The sequence below is a fragment of the Ochotona curzoniae genome, unplaced genomic scaffold, assembly GCF_017591425.1.
Source record: "Ochotona curzoniae isolate NIBS_2020 unplaced genomic scaffold, NIBS_Ocur_1.0 contig_908, whole genome shotgun sequence".
Lineage (NCBI taxonomy): Eukaryota > Metazoa > Chordata > Mammalia > Lagomorpha > Ochotonidae > Ochotona > Ochotona curzoniae.
The window spans coordinates 18940033-18957309 of record NW_024466607.1 but is presented as its reverse complement, the minus strand read 5'-3'; the positions used below and the strand labels follow the sequence as shown (position 1 = coordinate 18957309).

Below are 17277 nucleotides of genomic sequence, written 5' to 3'. Positions count from 1 at the left end.
ACACCTCACTTCGGTGGTCCGAGGCTCACCACCAGCTCATGACTCAGGTTCCCGTCAATTCAGACCCACGGAGGCAGCAGCGATGGCTAAAGTTGTTGAGTACCTGACCTTGACATGGGAGATCTGATAACTGTGTTTCCAGATGTTGATCTCTGTCTGTCCCAAGTCTGGCCATTTTAGACATTTTGAAGTAAACCAGTAGAAGAGAACTCTCTCCATGTATCTCTCTGCCTCTCAAATAAACACTTTTTTTTTTAACATTAGGACAGATTTGTTGCAAGATGTCACTAAGAGGGAGAAAGGGTCAGTGAGCCAGGAGCCCTGTGCTCCCTCCCAGCAGCAGCTCCTACCTCCTTGTTAGTCCGGTCAGCTTGCACCAATGTCCCATTCAGACAAGGTTCCACATAGTGAAGCTCCTCGTTATACTGCAAAGAGAAGAAACGGCCGGGAGAACACAATTAGAGACCTGAAGGGTGCTAGTTACTCACACACCAAAAAGTGACACATGTGGCAGGTTCCATTTATTCATATGAGGTGACTTTCCCAAGTGTTTCTATAGACAGTTGTAAATGAGGGTAAAGACAGACTTTATTCTTCTCTTGTTCAAAACAGAAACATCTCAAGTACATGTAGAGAAATGGTAGACTGTCAAGTGCCCATGGTGAGGCTCCATCACAAGGAGTTCCCCAGGCATGGTCAGCAGTGCTAGGTCCAGGTGAGATAAAAACAGCATCTCAGGGTCAGATGGAAAGAGCTCCAGCTCCTGCCTTTGGCTGTGTGCACCTGAGGAATCCATGTGTAGGTCACACATGAGAGGGACAACATGGAGGGCTGGAGAGGCTCTGAGGATCCCGGCTCCACACTGGGAGGGGATGCAGTTGTTGGTCAGGGCGCTGCCCATCAAAATAACACCCTCTTCTATGCACTGCCCACAGCCATCTTCCTGTCAATTCTGATACCCAAATACCCACAACATGACTCTTTAATTTTGCACAAAGTTCATGATCAGGGGGGCAGAAATTTTTGTTCCTTAACTTACTTTTTACACCAATTTGAGTCTCTATATTCTAATTGGGTTGGTCCTTCCCAGACACAAAGCTCATCTCTTACCTCTTGTGGACCCAATTCACAGTTTCCCATTACTTTCCACATGGGACATTGCTGGAGTTTTGCAGGGTTTTAGACAGCTAGACCTCTGACCACACCAGCATCTACACTACAGCCCTTTCCCCTGAAATGCATCCTGCCAGACTGAATTCCCTTCCTGTTTCCTGTTCATCAGATCTTCCACCCTGCCTGGAGCTGTACTCTGGCATCTCTTCCTGGCTAGCTCCCATTCATCCTCCAATGCTTCCTCTGGGAAGAAGACTGTGCCACAGGTTCAGCATGGGAATCGGCCTCTTTCCAATCCTATCAATTCCCTATAATTGGAATGGCTCTTTGCCTGGATCCCACTGGGACCCATGTCTGGTCCACATAATATTCCCTGAGACAAGTTCAGGGGCAGATTCACAGTAGGTGATCAGAGCTCATTTATTTCCATGAGGGTATCTGGTATTTCCACTTCTAGGGCCAGAAGAGCCTAGAACTCAAGAGCAAAAAAGAGAAGAACCACCTCTTGGGCCCAATTCATATGCAGAGTGTGGCTAACGAATTGGGAATCGGTGCCCAAGGAGAGTGGCAGGGCTGTAAGCAGTGGACAGAGTGAAGACAGACAGCAATTTGCAACCATCACCCAGGGATGTGAGACGTGCTCTTGTTTCTTCTGCAGCAGCTTCCTGAGCAGGCAGGAGTGCTGCTAGCACAGAGAGTAGCAGCTAACTGTTTCCAAGCACTTACTTCATCCATGGACAGTCTACACTTCATCATGGGACAGCTCAGATTGAGTACTAAGTACTCCGCTCTGCAGATGGGGAAACTGACACATAGCAAGAGAGACGAACTTGCCCAAAGTGACCAAAAAGGAAGTAATGAACACAGTCTACATTCCAATCTAGGCAGGTTGATCCTGTCAGTCACACACCTCAGCCCCAAAGTCCCTTAGGTCTCTTCTTTAAGCCTCTACACTTCTCTTCCAGTTCCACTATTGGCACCTGTTTGATCTTTTTTCTTTGTCACTTAAGAGCATTTGCAACATTCGAGCTCCGGGAGTTTAGATGGCCTCTGTGAGGTGTGCAGTCCCACAACTCACCACTGAGAAACAGGAGTATGAGCTTTAGACAATGAAACAAATGCCACCCCAGGATCCCAGAAGCCACGACACAAGTTCACAGAAAGCTCCTCTGTCTAGGAGGTGCTAGGAAAGCAGCTTCTCCTCCTTCTTCACGCCTTTGCCACCTGGTTCACTTTAGTGTGACAGCATGGCCATTCTTCAGGCCTGATGCATAATCAGCCTTAGCAAATCGCAGGTGGTCACGTGACCCGTTCTTACCAATTAAACATGAGAGGAAGTCCTTTGGAACATTGTTCTGCCATTAAAGGAAAACTCTTATAGACACCCCACTTTCCTGTCTGGGACCTATTGCACAGTTGCAGCACCCACTTTGCAGCCTTCCACTGATACCAGGGCAGGAACATGCAGCTAGCATGGCTCTTTGGCTCCACTGTTGAATCCCCTCTCCAGGACAACAGCCCCCACTTCTAGCATCTGTATATGAGCTTTCTAGAATCCCATGTGCTGAAGAAAACTTATGGAGCTGCTCTATAACTCAGAGCTTCAAACTTCCCTAGCTAACATGCCCACCTCTTAGCCATATTCCAGATAAGTTTAAGAACTTGACGGACATTCTACCCAATAGATCCTCCTCAGACTGATTTTTGAGGAAGTACACTACACCAAGGGGACAGTTGGGTTCAAGTTCTGTCTCTGCTAAGTACGCACCATGTGGCCTTGTGGAAGCCACTAAGCCTCTGTTTCCAGAACCTTATGCATGAGAATTCATATAATTCATCATCTAGGGGCCCCAAGGGACATAGCGAGGCGACAGGCCTGAGAGCATATTGCCAACGTAAAGGCCTCTACATGTGGGGGCCTGCATGGGGAGGGTGGTTAAAAGCAAGGAAGACTGAGAAGTTCTTGCCCTCATCAGGGAGGTACATATGTGGTAATCAAAACCATGCCGGCTGTCACTCTGTGTGCTGAGGCCACGGTGGAGGGATCTGCTCTTCTGAACCTCAGCCAGCTTGTTAGTGGCATCATCCAAGCTTGCAGTGGACTAATTTCCCTTGACTGCGTCAGGATGAAGCTATGCCCAGCAATCTGGACTATATCAACCAAGGGCAGTGGGGGCCTGGCCATATGTGTAAGAGAACGGTGCACACTGGGCAGCTGTGCCAAGGAGGCCCCGGCTGTGTGTGCTCATCACACCACCCAACCACTCCCTGCCAGGAGGGCACCAAGAATGCCCTGCACATGGATTTGCTTGCAGCTTCTTTGCAGCTCTCCATTGGGAAAACTTCCAACTTCTGTATCCAATTTAGAGAAGCTTCCTAAATAGATGAAATAATCATGAAATAATGTGAAATAATGATGTAGGATGGTCCTATCAATTTACAATGGAGGATCTGGGCCCTTGTAATCCTGAGACCCAACGGCCCTAGAGATAGTTATCCTTCGCCCCTACTTAAACAATTAGATATCCAAAACAGAATGCCACATGCAGTGTTACCAGCCAGTTTCCCTCTGCCATTTGTTTCTTCTTTTTTTCTCCCCGCCAGAACTGAATCATCGAGAGCAACTCAACCTTTCTCTCCTGCCCAAGTGGCTACTCCTTCCTGCAAACTGCTGGGAACTGTGGAGAGACTCTTCGCAGAACAGGAGCATGCTGAGGAAGACAGGGGCAGGTTGAAGTCCTGGCTCTGAGGCAGGCAGGGGCAGGTTGAAGTCCTGGCTCTGGCACATGCTTGCTAGGGTGCTCTTAGTCAAGGCATCTCCACTCTGTGAGCAACCGTTTTCACCCTGGGGAAACAGGTACCCTAACTTCGTGTCGCTCCCATGAGAAGTTTTGACGCACCTGCTTCACCATAAGATGAAATGAATGATCCATGTCATTACAGAATGTGGTACATTAGAACGAGAAGGAAGGCATCTGGGTGCTTGTGCACAAAGAACAACACAGAGATATGAATGTGACATGAACTTCACAGAAAAACACTGACGGATGAGACCCTCCCCTTTAGCAGGTACTTGTTGAAAGGGGCGGAATACTGCAGTCCAGAGAGCAGGGCTCATGTTACTTTGCCCTTCTTGAAGAACACAGACTCTGCACTGGGTTGTACACAAAGGTGCTTATTCTATGCTATCCCATGAGCCCTTGATGGGCTTTGGGTACTTGGCATTTTGGGAGCCAAGATAGTGAAGCCAGCTGGCTGCCAAGTCACCTTCCTGAAGGCACCTGCCATGGAACCCTTCTTATGCTTTATGTGCTCTGAGCACGAAGTGAGCACCTGCTCTCTGCTAGAGGCATAACACCCTATTCAAATGTGCTCAGAATCATCAGTGACAGGTGACCATAAACCACCTTTTCCTATTTTTAATAGTGAAAGGATATATTTATTAAATCTGAAGAAAATGGACATATTTCATGTTCAGGTATATTTATCTGTGAAGCATCAATTGTTTATCTCATAAAAACATTTCTGAGATAAGCCCATCATCTCCAACAGGCATCTGATTACACCCTGCTATTCTCTTGTTGAGGGAACAGTCACTCCCTCTCCACTATGCAGCCATGAGATTCTATGCTCTGCTGGCAGGGAACACATCGCCATGTGCATTTTCCGCCATTTTGTCCATCTCTGCAAGCATTCCCTACATTTCACCTTTTAAAGGCACAACAAAACCTTGAAAGGGAATGCTATAATGCTCCAAGAAGGAAAGACAAGTAAATTTTAAGTAAAGGAGAGGTCATAACATCTTGAAGGATCTGAAAACAAAGCAAAAGGGTTGGAGCCTCCCACCAATATTTCTGCAGGTTTTGCATTTGGGTAGAAGCCGATCATCTACTCGCTCACGTAAATTACAGCCCAAAGACTGGAGAGCAGAGGACAATCGATTCTGGATCTGGAATAATACTGAGGAGTCTGAAACTTGCCTACTGTTGGAAACTGGACTTGATGGATGAAAGCAGTGCACCTTCCAGGCTTCAGTGGCAATCATCAATTGCCTAGGAACGGAGGATGAGAAACAAACTGCCTACGAAGATGGAACCATTAGACAACAGCCCAGCACACTGCCTTGAAGTCGAGACTTCCCATCTGGCATGACACGCTCACTCCAGTTCCATTCTTGTCACCATTCTCTGTCCCGTCCATTCCACCAGCATGTTCCTGCACCCCCTGATATGCTCCAGAAACAGCAATGCCCCTCTCTTCTCCCTCTTCTACCCCACAGCAAATGCCTAACGTCTGCTTATGTTCAAGTGCTTCCCAGAATCCATCACCGAGTTCTCTTGCTGGTTTAAGGCTGCCAGTTCTGCACTCCCTCTGACCTGGCCTCCCTTCCTAGCTCCTCTCCAAGAGCCCACACAGAAAATTACAAGGTTGCTGTCTGCCATGAGGGCAGGAAATCTGGTGTGCAAAGGCAGCACCCACGCACAAGATTGAGCATGCTGGATATTTGGTGAATGAAGTGATAATCAGAGAAACAGAGTGAAGGAAGAAGAGAAATGACTAGACACAAAGCCCCATGACTTTAAAGGTTGGCACCGAGATACAAACTAAAAAGCCTTTCCAAAAACCAGATAAATAAAAAGGAAAGCAAGCAAGTAGACACATGTTAGAGACTCCCAGGTCCCAAATCACCAGCACACCAGCCTGTTTGGGAATGCAGGAAACTGGTGCATTTCTGCTAGGACCCCAGCAGACACTGTTATGATTATATTCGTGCATTTTTGATTAAATAACTTTTGGAATGAAAATGTGCAGGGATTACGTAATGAAGCAGATGAACCCACAATATTTTCACCCACACAAGGCATCCCAGGGATCTTTTGCATTACAAAGCTTCTTATGTAATTTGAAACATGACTGGACGCAATTAGCAGTGCAGAACAAATGAGTCCTGAAAGAAAATACCATCCTCATACTTTTTAGTACGGAATCGATTACTTTGAAAAGCAAATCCACAGCAGGCAAGGCCATGCAGAAACAGTTCTAAGGAAAATTCCACAAATCAAAACCAGGGCGCCAGAAAGTTTTGGGCTGAGCTCACCAAAAAACACTACGCTCTGTTCCCCTCTACATAAATGTGGCCTGCAGGAGGCACTGAAACAGATTGAACAATATCAGCCCCGTTAATATTATGTTCATTCAATGTGGGGCTTTGGCTTCTGTGAAATCATTTTTCAAATTTCAGCATGGGACAGAATTAGCACCCTCATTTTTATGATAATACTGTTAATTTAATGCATGGCTTGGAGTTAGACTTCAAAGTGAGTAAGAAAAAAAAAGCCTTCCCCCCCCCATTCAGAAACATCTCTTTTCAAGCACCAGTGGTTTGACCTTAAATTTTAACTTGGACTGCACAAAATCATTCTCATATTTCAACTATTTTTTATAATTCAATCAGAATTAGATAGATTTCTTTCAATACCCTGCCTATGAATGTGAAAACATTTTTTTAACATTATGTTAATTCTCTGAGAGAACCTGGAGCAGAAGATTTTTGGTGAAATGCATAGCATGCACTTTACAAGGACCTTCCCAAAACAGACAAGTCACCAAGGAAAGGGTTTCCCAATGTTTAAATCCCTCTTTCATTACAGCACTGGGAAATCAAACCACAGAGTTCTACCAAGAAATACCCATGATGCACAATGGCTTCCACCAAGGAAGGTGAAGATTATGTTTTTCCCTCTGGGAAAAAAAAGAAAGAAATCTCAACCCAGCATTCAAGAGAAGGCTGGCCGTGGAAGGCAGGGTGAAATGACCAGGACTCTTCCCAGGAGTAAAAGCTAGCCACAAGAACAAGACACTCACAGGTATTGAAGGGCATCTGGAAAGAAACACAAATACCCTACACCCTTGCACTTGAAAAAACCTGCAGTTGGGTCACTCTCTAGACACAAGCAAGGGATTAAAGAGATAGAGAAGAAATTCATGTCCTATTGTAACAGCAAACACACCAGAGTAGAAACAGGAGGAAGAGATGGAAGAATCTTAATTTTGCAAAGCAAAATATAGAGATAGAATACAGGGGAATACAAATGAAAGACTGTTTATCATGAATCTGCTAACATTCAGGACCTTCAAATCGTCAAGAGTGGAAGTGTTATACAGTTGCACAAGGATAAGATACTCTGGTAGTACTTGGTAGATAACCTTTGGTGTGGCCATTTTACTTCTGCACTGTAGTTAGTAGAGGCATACTCAACCCTGGCAGAAACAGATGCAACCCCTCAGCATACTCCAAAGAGAAGAGTTTATTCCCTCAAGCATTCCTGAGTAGAAAACATAGCAGTAACAGCATAATGTCCACCAAAGGAGGGGAAGGGGGTCACTGACTCATTTCTGAACTATATAAGGTGGAGATGTCCTGCTGTTCAAACATGCATCACCGTGACAGGATTCTAAAGGCATGCTGCTGAACACTCCATAAAGCAGTATGGCACTTTTGCAGAAAAAAAAGTTTTTCTGTGTTCACACTGACAAATTTGGAAGAATATGTGACCAATGGAAGGGGAACAAGAACATTCCTGGATTGTTTAAAATTTTTGTATATGTTGTATGCACTCACAAGCAATCAATGTGCAAACTTCTTGCTAATTAATGGTTTCTTTATGACCTTGGTTTTCTCATATAAATCCACTAACATGTCTGATCCATTCCCTTACCCGTTAGAGGAACAGAGTTCATGATTTACTATAAAGACTTCCAATAAAAACATTCACAGTGTCTTCTCAGTTGTCAAAATAATTATGTAAAACAGTCTTGAAGCCGATCACTTTTTTGGTGAAAATTAAGAAACAGATGTACAGTGAGGGTTAATGGAAAATCTAATGGGTTTCTTTATATAAAAGGGACAATTTGGGGCAAAAAAAGTATTTTTGGTTTTAATTTTTATTACTTAAGTATTCTAAAATAACCAGCATGTCTACTTTCAATTATCTTAATCACCGTCTCCTCATTATTGAGTTGACACTGTTTGTATATCTTAATGAACTTACATAGATTATTTCAATCGATTGGTTTTGCTAACAGAACAATAAATCCTGTCTGATAAATGATTATGAAGTAATTAGTTGGCTCTTCTTATTATGTGAATTTCTGATACTTCCATAATGAGTAATTAAAGATTAATAACGAAGATAGTCTCAAATTAGCTCCAGCTTATCTGTAAATGCTTGGGGATGTGTGAGCATCAGGATACATTTGCATATTCACAAGGAGTCTGGCAACTAAAGTAAGTTTTTTACAGTAGGAAACCCAAATTTGGTTCTCCGCTAGTCTCCTTCGCACAGTGCTATGTCCCAGGGCCAAACCATTCCTGCATCAGAGGGTGAGTGGACCCAGCACATCGCCCTTCAGTCCTGCTCTGGGGAGACTTCACTGTCCGACGCTCCTGTCTGTGTGACCTTGAGGTGGTTGCTTCTGCTGGTGGGACTGTTTCTAGGCCACATGACCCAGAGGAAGAGCGAAGGTTCAGTGAGACCTTCACAAAGGATGCTTACTGGGCCCAGCGCGGTGGCACAAGTGGTTAAGGTCCTCGCCTTGCATGCCCAGGATCCCATATGGGTGCCAGTTCTATCCTGGCAGCCCCGCTTCCCTTCCAGCTCCCTGCCTGTGGCCTGGGAAAGCAGTCGAGGACGGCCCAAAGCTTTGGGAACCTGCACCCGCGTGGGAGACCCAGAAGAGGCTCCTGGCTTCGGATCGGCATAGTATCGGCCCGTTGCGCTCACTTGGGGAGTGAATCATCGGATGGAAGACCTTCCTCTCTGTCTCTCCTCTCTGTATATCGGCCTTTCCAATAAAAAAAAATAATAAAGATAAATCTTTTTTTTTAAAAAAAAGGGTGCTTACTTAGCCTTCCTGTAATGGCTGCTCTATGGCAACACGTGTGGTGCTGCTCGTTCCACAAGCCTCTAAGCTCCTGTTTGCGAAGCACGTCCCAGGTAATCAAGAGGAACTATTCTTGCTCCTAAGGAACATTACTCTGCCTCTTGTCACTTTTGATCTCAGAGCTTTCTGAATCCTGAAGCCACAAACCGTGTTCCCAAGCACGTGCACCTATTCCGTGTAAGAGTCACTCGAGAACATGCAGATTTAAGTCATCATCTGCAACCCCAACATCACTGAAACATTCACACCCATGGTTTAGCAAATATAAATAGATGTCATGCCCATGCCTGGAGCTAGCCAGACACAAGGTTGTAGAAAACAAACTCCACCCACAGGTCTGAGGAAGCCATGCAAACCATAGCAATACCATTCTTGGAGCATCCTCTTTTGCAGTGCACTAAGTGGCCGCCAAGTCCTGGGCAGCACAGTGCAGGAGCATCAGCTCAGGTGATCTCCACAGCAGCACGGTGGGCAACATGCTTCATGGAGGCGGCTCAGGCTCAGAGCCAAGCAATGTGTCCTGAGACACACAGCTGTATGAGGGCAGATTTAGGACTCAAAACTCAATGCCTGTTGTCACCATTCTGTGTGCCAGAGATGTGATGTGGCACACCAAAAGTGTCTCTCATGCGTGTGCACCAAGTTTGATGCTCAAGGGAGACACTACTCATTGTGTTATAGACCTTGGATAGACAGTGTGATGGGCACGAGGGACAGGATGAGAGCTGTACCAAAGAATCAAGGTGAAGCAAAAGACCTGGAGATGGTACCTGAAGGCTCCTTTCCAAGCTGCATGGTACCCTCCAGCCTTGGATTCTCGGGCCTCCCACACACCAAATCCCTGTGTCCTCAAACAGTTCCTGACACTCTCCAGTCCCCTAAAATGCATGGAAGAATATGCCCCAACTGGCCCCTTCCCTCTGATGCTTGCATAAGGAGCAAAGACACTGCAAGCAAGAAGAGCAGGGCACAGGGCAGGCATTTCATAAATGACACCTGGTCTCAGCGCTGGAATAAAAGGATTTGCCTGCTGCAACCTGTTTCTCACATTTTAGTTGCTTCATGATAATAGTGATGTTGACTATCGTGTCAAGTTAGCCAAGCTGGATCTCTCCTAAGAAATTCCTGTATCTTAAGGGATAATCTTGCTAGTTCTGTTTCCTGAAGATACTAGAAAGGTTGGCTTTGCGTGAGTCCCAGTGCTGGGGTGGCTCTGCCTGAAGCCAGGGCTCTGTGCTAGGACAGGAGATGCAATGTGTCCCTATAGACCCCCCAACTCCAGGCCTCACCCTCTGGCATACAGTATCCAATGGAGGTCACTGCGCTAACCGGTGGCCACTAGAAGGTTCAATGCTTCCAAAACACAAGGAAAGCACAAAGCAGCTGCACTCACAGCAATGATGTTGAAGAAATCATCATCCCCCAGTGTATCCAAGATAGATGAGACCGTCTGCTTCGCGATCGTCAGGCGGAGTCCTTTCATGCTGCCGCTGACGTCAACTAAAATGACGACATCTTTCGGAGAAGTTGCTGCCTGGATGTACCTAGGTCAGGAGCAAAAATAAACATGAGGTCTGGCCCCTCTTCAAGTATTCTCTTAGAAAAAAGAAAGAAAAGAAAAAAAAAAGTCACTGAGAAGATTGACCCCTGCCTACCATTTTCGGTTCCTGCAGTCAAAGGCAATGACTCCATTCTCATCTGGTTCCCATTTAATCCCTAGAAGAAAAATGGGGTTATAAGAAACCCAGAAACTTCAAATATTTATTCATAGCATTTTCAAGACTGCTCTGCTTTGCTGATTGAATAGACAGGGTGAAAAATCACATGCGAAGACCCGGCCTGTGCTCATCACATGTTCCATCACAAGCCAAGGAGGGAGTTGCTCAAGTCTCAACCCTCTCTGCAGCCGGCACTGCCTCACCTCGGTCGCTCCAAAGACCTAGAGGATGGTGCTGCCAGGTCAGGAAGGGACATGACTCCAGCCCCCGCCCTGGGTTCATGGTCAGTGTAGCCAAGGTGATTTCTCATTAGCCAGGATGCTGTTGGAACGGGTGGCCTTGTTCATAGATGGCTGAGCGAGGCGGGCCCCATCCCTAGACCCAGATGGGATAGTGTCTATGACACAAGGAGCAGAAAGTATAGGCAACATTTCCATCCTAGACTATTTCAGGTCTGTTCCCCTCCTTCCTCCTGTTTTCGAAATCTGGGATTTTTGGCCTGGCTTGCCACCCCAAAATGAAATAAAATGGCTCTAATTATGCTACATAATGATGCTTGAATTTCAGGCCCTGAAGCCTGGGGGAATTTCCTCCACATGTAAAATCGGATCCAAAATCTTTTGTCTCGTGGTCTGCAAACTTCTCAGGGTACATCCAAGGGTGGTGTTCTCTGTTTACAACTTAAGTTTTCAAGAATAAAGTTTCTTTTGAAAAGAAAGACTTCTGCTACTTAAAAATAAGATAGAATATCAGGTTCCACCTATCGCTGCTACTCAAGAATGGGGGAGCTGAAACAGACTTTGCAGACAAAAAAAGTAAAGAAAAAACAACAAAGATCACTTTCACAAGAGAAAATCCCGACCAGAGAAGCAATGTTAAGAGTCTTCTTTCTAATTAAAAATGACTGACTTTCTGGACCACCCTGAACTTAGCACGGCATGTACATAAAAAAATTCCCAAATTATCACACAAATAACCTGGAGTAGATATTGTGCAATACAAAGCTAGATTTTACTTCATCCGTCTATATCTTCTCTTTCCACCTACACACATCTGTGAATAACTTTAAATGTTCCCCCTAAGAACATAGACCATGGAGCTGCTGCCAATTGAAGGTCAGTAGGTAATAAACATTAAATATAACTGACACAATATTATACACCAAGGGGCAAGAATGTAATTTATTTTTTTAAATACCCTAACATATTTCTTTATATAAAGCCACGTACCATTAGGATGTCACAGTCTTGACACCCAATGAATTTACAACCTAATGGGGTTAGGCAACATTCCATTTGATAACTCCACAAAAGATTGGTTGGCGTGCAACCAATTTTTTTTTTAATTCTAATTTATTATATTTTATTTTATCAAAGTAGAATGACAGACAAGGAACCACAGAGAGATCTTCCATCCATTCATTCACTTGCAAATGACCACAATGGGAAGTTCTGGGCCAAGCTGAACCCAGGAGCTAAGAATTCCATCTGGGTCTCCTACATGAATGTCAGGGGCCTAAGCAGTTAGGCCATCTAACTGCCTTCCAGGTGCATCAGCTGGATGCTGGATCAGAGTCCAGACAGCACTCCAATTGGGGAAGCTGGCATTGTAAGTAGCAGCTTAAGGTGTGACATCACAATGTCAGTCCAAAAGGGATATTTCTGGAACTAAATAAGAGTGAGCGTACTTAGACCATAGCTTCACCTAGGACAACTGTTACCGGTTAGCTCAGTCATCACAGACAGTAGCAAATGCGCCTATTCTTTGACCACTCCCACAGTGAAGTCAAGCAGCCACTGGAAGGGATTAACTCAATGTGAACGATCTCCTTTGGATAAGAGATGGGTGCCATGCATATTGGCCTGTAACCTCCTCCAGGGGCAGCTGAAATGATGGTTTGGGGGAAAGGTGATGCAAAATTCGCCTATTGAGAAAACCAATGACGGATATGATTTCAGTGAGAAAGTGGATGAAATAGAATGACTCTAGCCAGAGCCTTCTACCTGCGCATGCCGACTGTCTTCATGGGGGCAAGCATACTGCCAGCTGACAGCAGAGACAAAAAGGGGGTCCAGCTTTAAGAGTCCTAACACCTAATCAAGAGATAGATGGTGGGGAAGCAGAGAGACAGCATGGATGGGGAATATCTGATGTTACATTAGTGCAAACGCCGAAGTCATACCCAACATTTGAGCTAATTCAACATTTGATCAAACCCAACATTCATGCTAAAATCTTAAAATACAGCTGGGGTGTTTAGATTAAGTCCTGTCCTCTCCACTCCCATGCCATCAGCCCTGCCCTCAGCCAGCATTTCCATACATATATTCCACAAGATGCTAACAGGAGCTGTCTAGGTTGTGGAACACCTGAAAGCCTTCAATGCATCCAAATGCATCTTGACCACCCATAACAGGGATATCCAAGCAAGAACCACCAAACCAACCTGACCACTGAGTCCTTCCTCTGCCAAAAATCTCACAAGAAAATGTTTTTAAAAACACAATCCCAGGTAACAGCATCTCCTCTAGGACATGCTGAAACTCTAGTATCTAACAAAATCACAGAAATTTTGAAAATTCTTAAATTACTTCAAATCTCAGGAACAGAAACAGAATACTTGACACATTTCTGACCGCTAGGGTCCAAGGAACTGCCACTTTAACTGCCCTTTGAACCACACAATTCCTGGAAGCACCAAATCTCTTTTGGAATCCCACTCAGGGTAGATAGAGGGTATCAAATTCAAGACAGAAAGTACAATTCTGGAACAAGCACAAGCTACAGTGGTTAAGACACTACTTTAAATGCATGCATCCCTTGCTTATCAGAGTATCTAGCTTCCAGTGCCACCTCTGTTTAGCCTCTTGCTAATGGGCATTCTGGGAGAGAAGACGTGATAGGTCAAGTTCTTGGCTCCCTGTCACCATGGAAGACCCAGAAGGAGTTCCAGTTCCTGGCTTCAGCCTGCCCCAAGCCTCGTGGCATTTGGGAGATCTGGGGCCATGGGGAGGCATTTGGGGAATAAACTAATGCATAGATTTCCCTCTCTGTGTCTTTTCCTTCCATATGATTATAAATAAATAAACATTTTCATTGCATTCAACAGTAGAGACACCTGCCACTCAGCTTTCCCTCTTGGGCATCTATGCTTTGTGATCAGCAGCAGACTACTAACTTCTTCAGCTTTAAGTCTTTAGGACATACACATAGATCTCCAAGCAGAGCACAAAATATTGCCAAAATCTATACTGCAGATTCAAATGGTAGCTTTGAGTAACTTTGAGAGGATGGTGCAATACACCAGTACCCAAGAGCAATCTCTCTCTCAGGGGTATGATGAACAAAATTTGGAGGGAAATTAACTTCATTTAAGACACATATAACTTTACTCTTTTAGCACATGAAAATGAAAATAAGGTAAACAGAGCAGAGCCTGACATGAGGTTGTCAAAGGCAAAAGCCATGTGCTGTCAACATAATGCCACACAGAAACAAGGTTTGAGACTGTCTAATAATACAGAAAGATTCCAAAATGAAAATAAAAGCCCAAAAACATCTCTTATTCACCTTGGCTCTGGGCTCCCCTTTTATCTCTGTCTCAACAAAGGGTGTCTTGCTCACTGCTTCTCTTCTCTCTTTTGTGCAAAAATGTTTTCCATACATCATCCATAGCACTGCCAATGACATTCAATCCATCTCCACAATCTACCACTTGAACTAACTCTTCCATTACAACACAGGATTTCTCTTCCAGAAAGACATGGAAAGAAAGGAAAATCAAAAAGTAGAAGAGATTGTGCTATCACTAACCAAATAGGTTCTGCTTAATTCCTTTCTCCAAAAATATTTTGTACTTGGCCCATAATCTGAATTTTAAATGCATACCTTCTAGTACAACTTTACATCGAAAATATCTGATCTACCATAAATTTTGGCTTCTAACATGAATTGACCTGAAGTCAAATTTGGTTTTAGAGTTTGGTTTCGTGGTTAAGATGCTGGTTAAGACACCCAAGTCCCCCACTGGAGTGCTTGGGTTCAGTTCTCAGCTCCATCTCCACAGGCCAGATTTCTGCTAATATAGAACCTGGGAGGCAGTGTAAATGGCTCACTGATTCAGTTTCTGTCACCATGCACACTTACGGAATTATACTATCCCACCTCTTTAAAAATAAAAAGACAGTTCTAGAAATGAGGACTATCAAGCAAAGAAAGAAGAAAATAAGCTCACTGTCATTCTTCTGATTATGTTATTGCCAAGAGGCAAGAGGTATACTCTGTGTTTAGAAACAAGTAGATTTGAGGCACCAAAAGATATTTATCAGAACAATGAAATATTTTCTGAGGACTGTGACTGATATTTTGAATAACACAAGAAAGGATGCAGGCATTTTATGAACTCAAAATCCTACCCCAAATGGCATAACAAAATTATCTGACACATCAGAATTATGTGAGCCAATTGTTCCAACTCAAGAAAAGCCTGTGCCTAAATTAACTACCAGCAACCATTTAGGAAGATTCCCCTGATTTACCCAACGCTCCTGTGAGCAGAGCTTAGCGACTTGTTAGAGGCAACAGCGGCTTTCTGCTGATCTGTTCCATCCGCATGCATACCCTCATGAGCAGATGCTAAGGTATCCAGTGGCTTCCAAGGCAAGCCTGCTTCCCTGCCACGCCTCCAGCCCAGGAACAGCTGCGTCAGATTTGTTCTCTGTTGAGTCTATCAAGGCAGCATGTAATAGGGGTGATGCTGAAGTTTTAATAGTCTGCTGTTTATAATAATGTTATCTTTAATAGAATGCTTATTGTTTACATTTCTGTGAGCTCCAGGAGGAAGTGCATGTGACTTGCTGAACATGGCTCTTGGGAAATGTGGAATAGTCTGGTGGAACAGACATCCCGGTAGGCAAGTATCGGGGACAGATGCTGTGCTTGGGGCCAGCAGCTCCTCCAAGGCGGAGGCTGGCAGTCTTCGTGCCTCAGAGCAGGAAGACATCAGGTGCCTAGTCTTACTTAATGAAAACATAAAAGGCTCCACTTAATTGCTCCAAGATGGTACAGGGTGTTTTTCCCTTCTTTTAGGTTGAGCTTGTTAATTTCTACAGCTGCAATGTTGGCGCAATTGCAGCCCCAAGCCCTGTTTTCACAACTTATAAGCAAAATTAAAACTTCCCTTTTTAATTAAAATTCAAACCAAACTAGCATTAAAATCTTATTGCAAAGCCTAAGCCTGGGAAGACCCCAGAAGTAACACCTGCTCCATAGGCTTCAAGGACAAACTGACAAAGGCACTTCCTTCAGGGTGCTGACCTCGGTAGAGAGGTTCCTGTTGGTAGAAGCGCTTCAGCCATTTGAAACCTTGTCCTCCAAGGTGACTCAGCTCTGGCTTTTGGGACAAACTTTAATTTCTTTCACATTTTAGTTAGAATTTATCTCTGTCTGAGTATGACTTACTCTTTCAACCCCAATAATAATAGTACCAATAGTAAGAGTCCTTCTTGGCCAGAAGGATTATGTACGCTCATTCCTCATTGTGAGTGGAAGCCATACCAGCCACAGTATCGTGAAAGATACTGAAGCAATGTGAAGTCTAAGAGCGGATTTGTGATCGATGCCTTGTGTGTCTGTGTGTGGACCATGAGTAAGCACACAGAAACTGCTTTTCCATTTTGGCTCCACACCCTAACAGATTTTAACTTCACCTTCCACCTCCTTCTAAGGTGAGGGGGAGAAAATGTAACCTTGGACCCTACAAAAATTTCTCCAGGATCATCCATCTAAGTCATAATTGTCAGCACAAGAGAATACTCACCTGGATACTGCCTAAAAAAACCTTTGGCGCTTCCAAAGTACTGCCATATGAGTGATGGATCACGGTCAAAGTTATCCACAAAAACTTTGTTGAGGGATTCAGACCAGTAAACCCCATTGACGATTGCAGGGTCTGGAAAGGACGGAGAGAAAGGTGTTAGGAATTAAAGTGAAACAGAATCCCCCAGCACCCCATCTGGTTGGGCAGGCATATCAGAAACCCATCTTGCACGAGGCTCTGAAGAAAATGATGGCTCATGAAATGCTGACCTTCTGGGCTCCCCAGATGCCTGAGCCTTTCAAGCCATCTAGCAGGCTCCAGGTGCCTTTATTTGCAACTTTCAACCTCGCAAAACTTTCTCTCCCAGCTTAAAGTTGTCTTCTTTAAAAGATCAATAACTTAGAAACCTCTAACTAAGCATATATTTTAAAAGCTCTCCATGTTTGTTCTTCCATTTGGTCAGAGACCACCTCTTATTGGCCTCTCTTTACACCCTTTTGATGAGCACACATCAGGAACGTCAAAATTTTCATGGATGGATGGATGAATGAAGGGAGCTGGAGTAGAAGGGATGAAACAAAGATTGTTCTCCAGATACAAATCATTTACTCTTCTGTACTACAAGCCCATGAACTAAATTCCTTTTCTCCTTGCCCCAAGTTCCAAGATTAAAACACAAAGGCA

General features: G+C 44.4%; 1 protein-coding gene across 1 annotated transcript in view; it reads right to left on the bottom strand.

The window, feature by feature from the left end:
- The window catches only part of CACNA2D3 (calcium voltage-gated channel auxiliary subunit alpha2delta 3), a 696258-nt gene that overhangs the window by 357822 nt on the left and 321159 nt on the right, over window positions 1–17277 (bottom strand). The window contains exons 6-9 of the mRNA XM_040994648.1: window positions 16594–16725; window positions 10713–10773; window positions 10451–10601; window positions 351–425 (exon numbers count right to left, since the gene is read on the bottom strand). Of these exons, the coding sequence (XP_040850582.1) occupies window positions 351–425; window positions 10451–10601; window positions 10713–10773; window positions 16594–16725 (419 nt within the window). The remainder of the gene's footprint in view (window positions 1–350; window positions 426–10450; window positions 10602–10712; window positions 10774–16593; window positions 16726–17277) is intronic.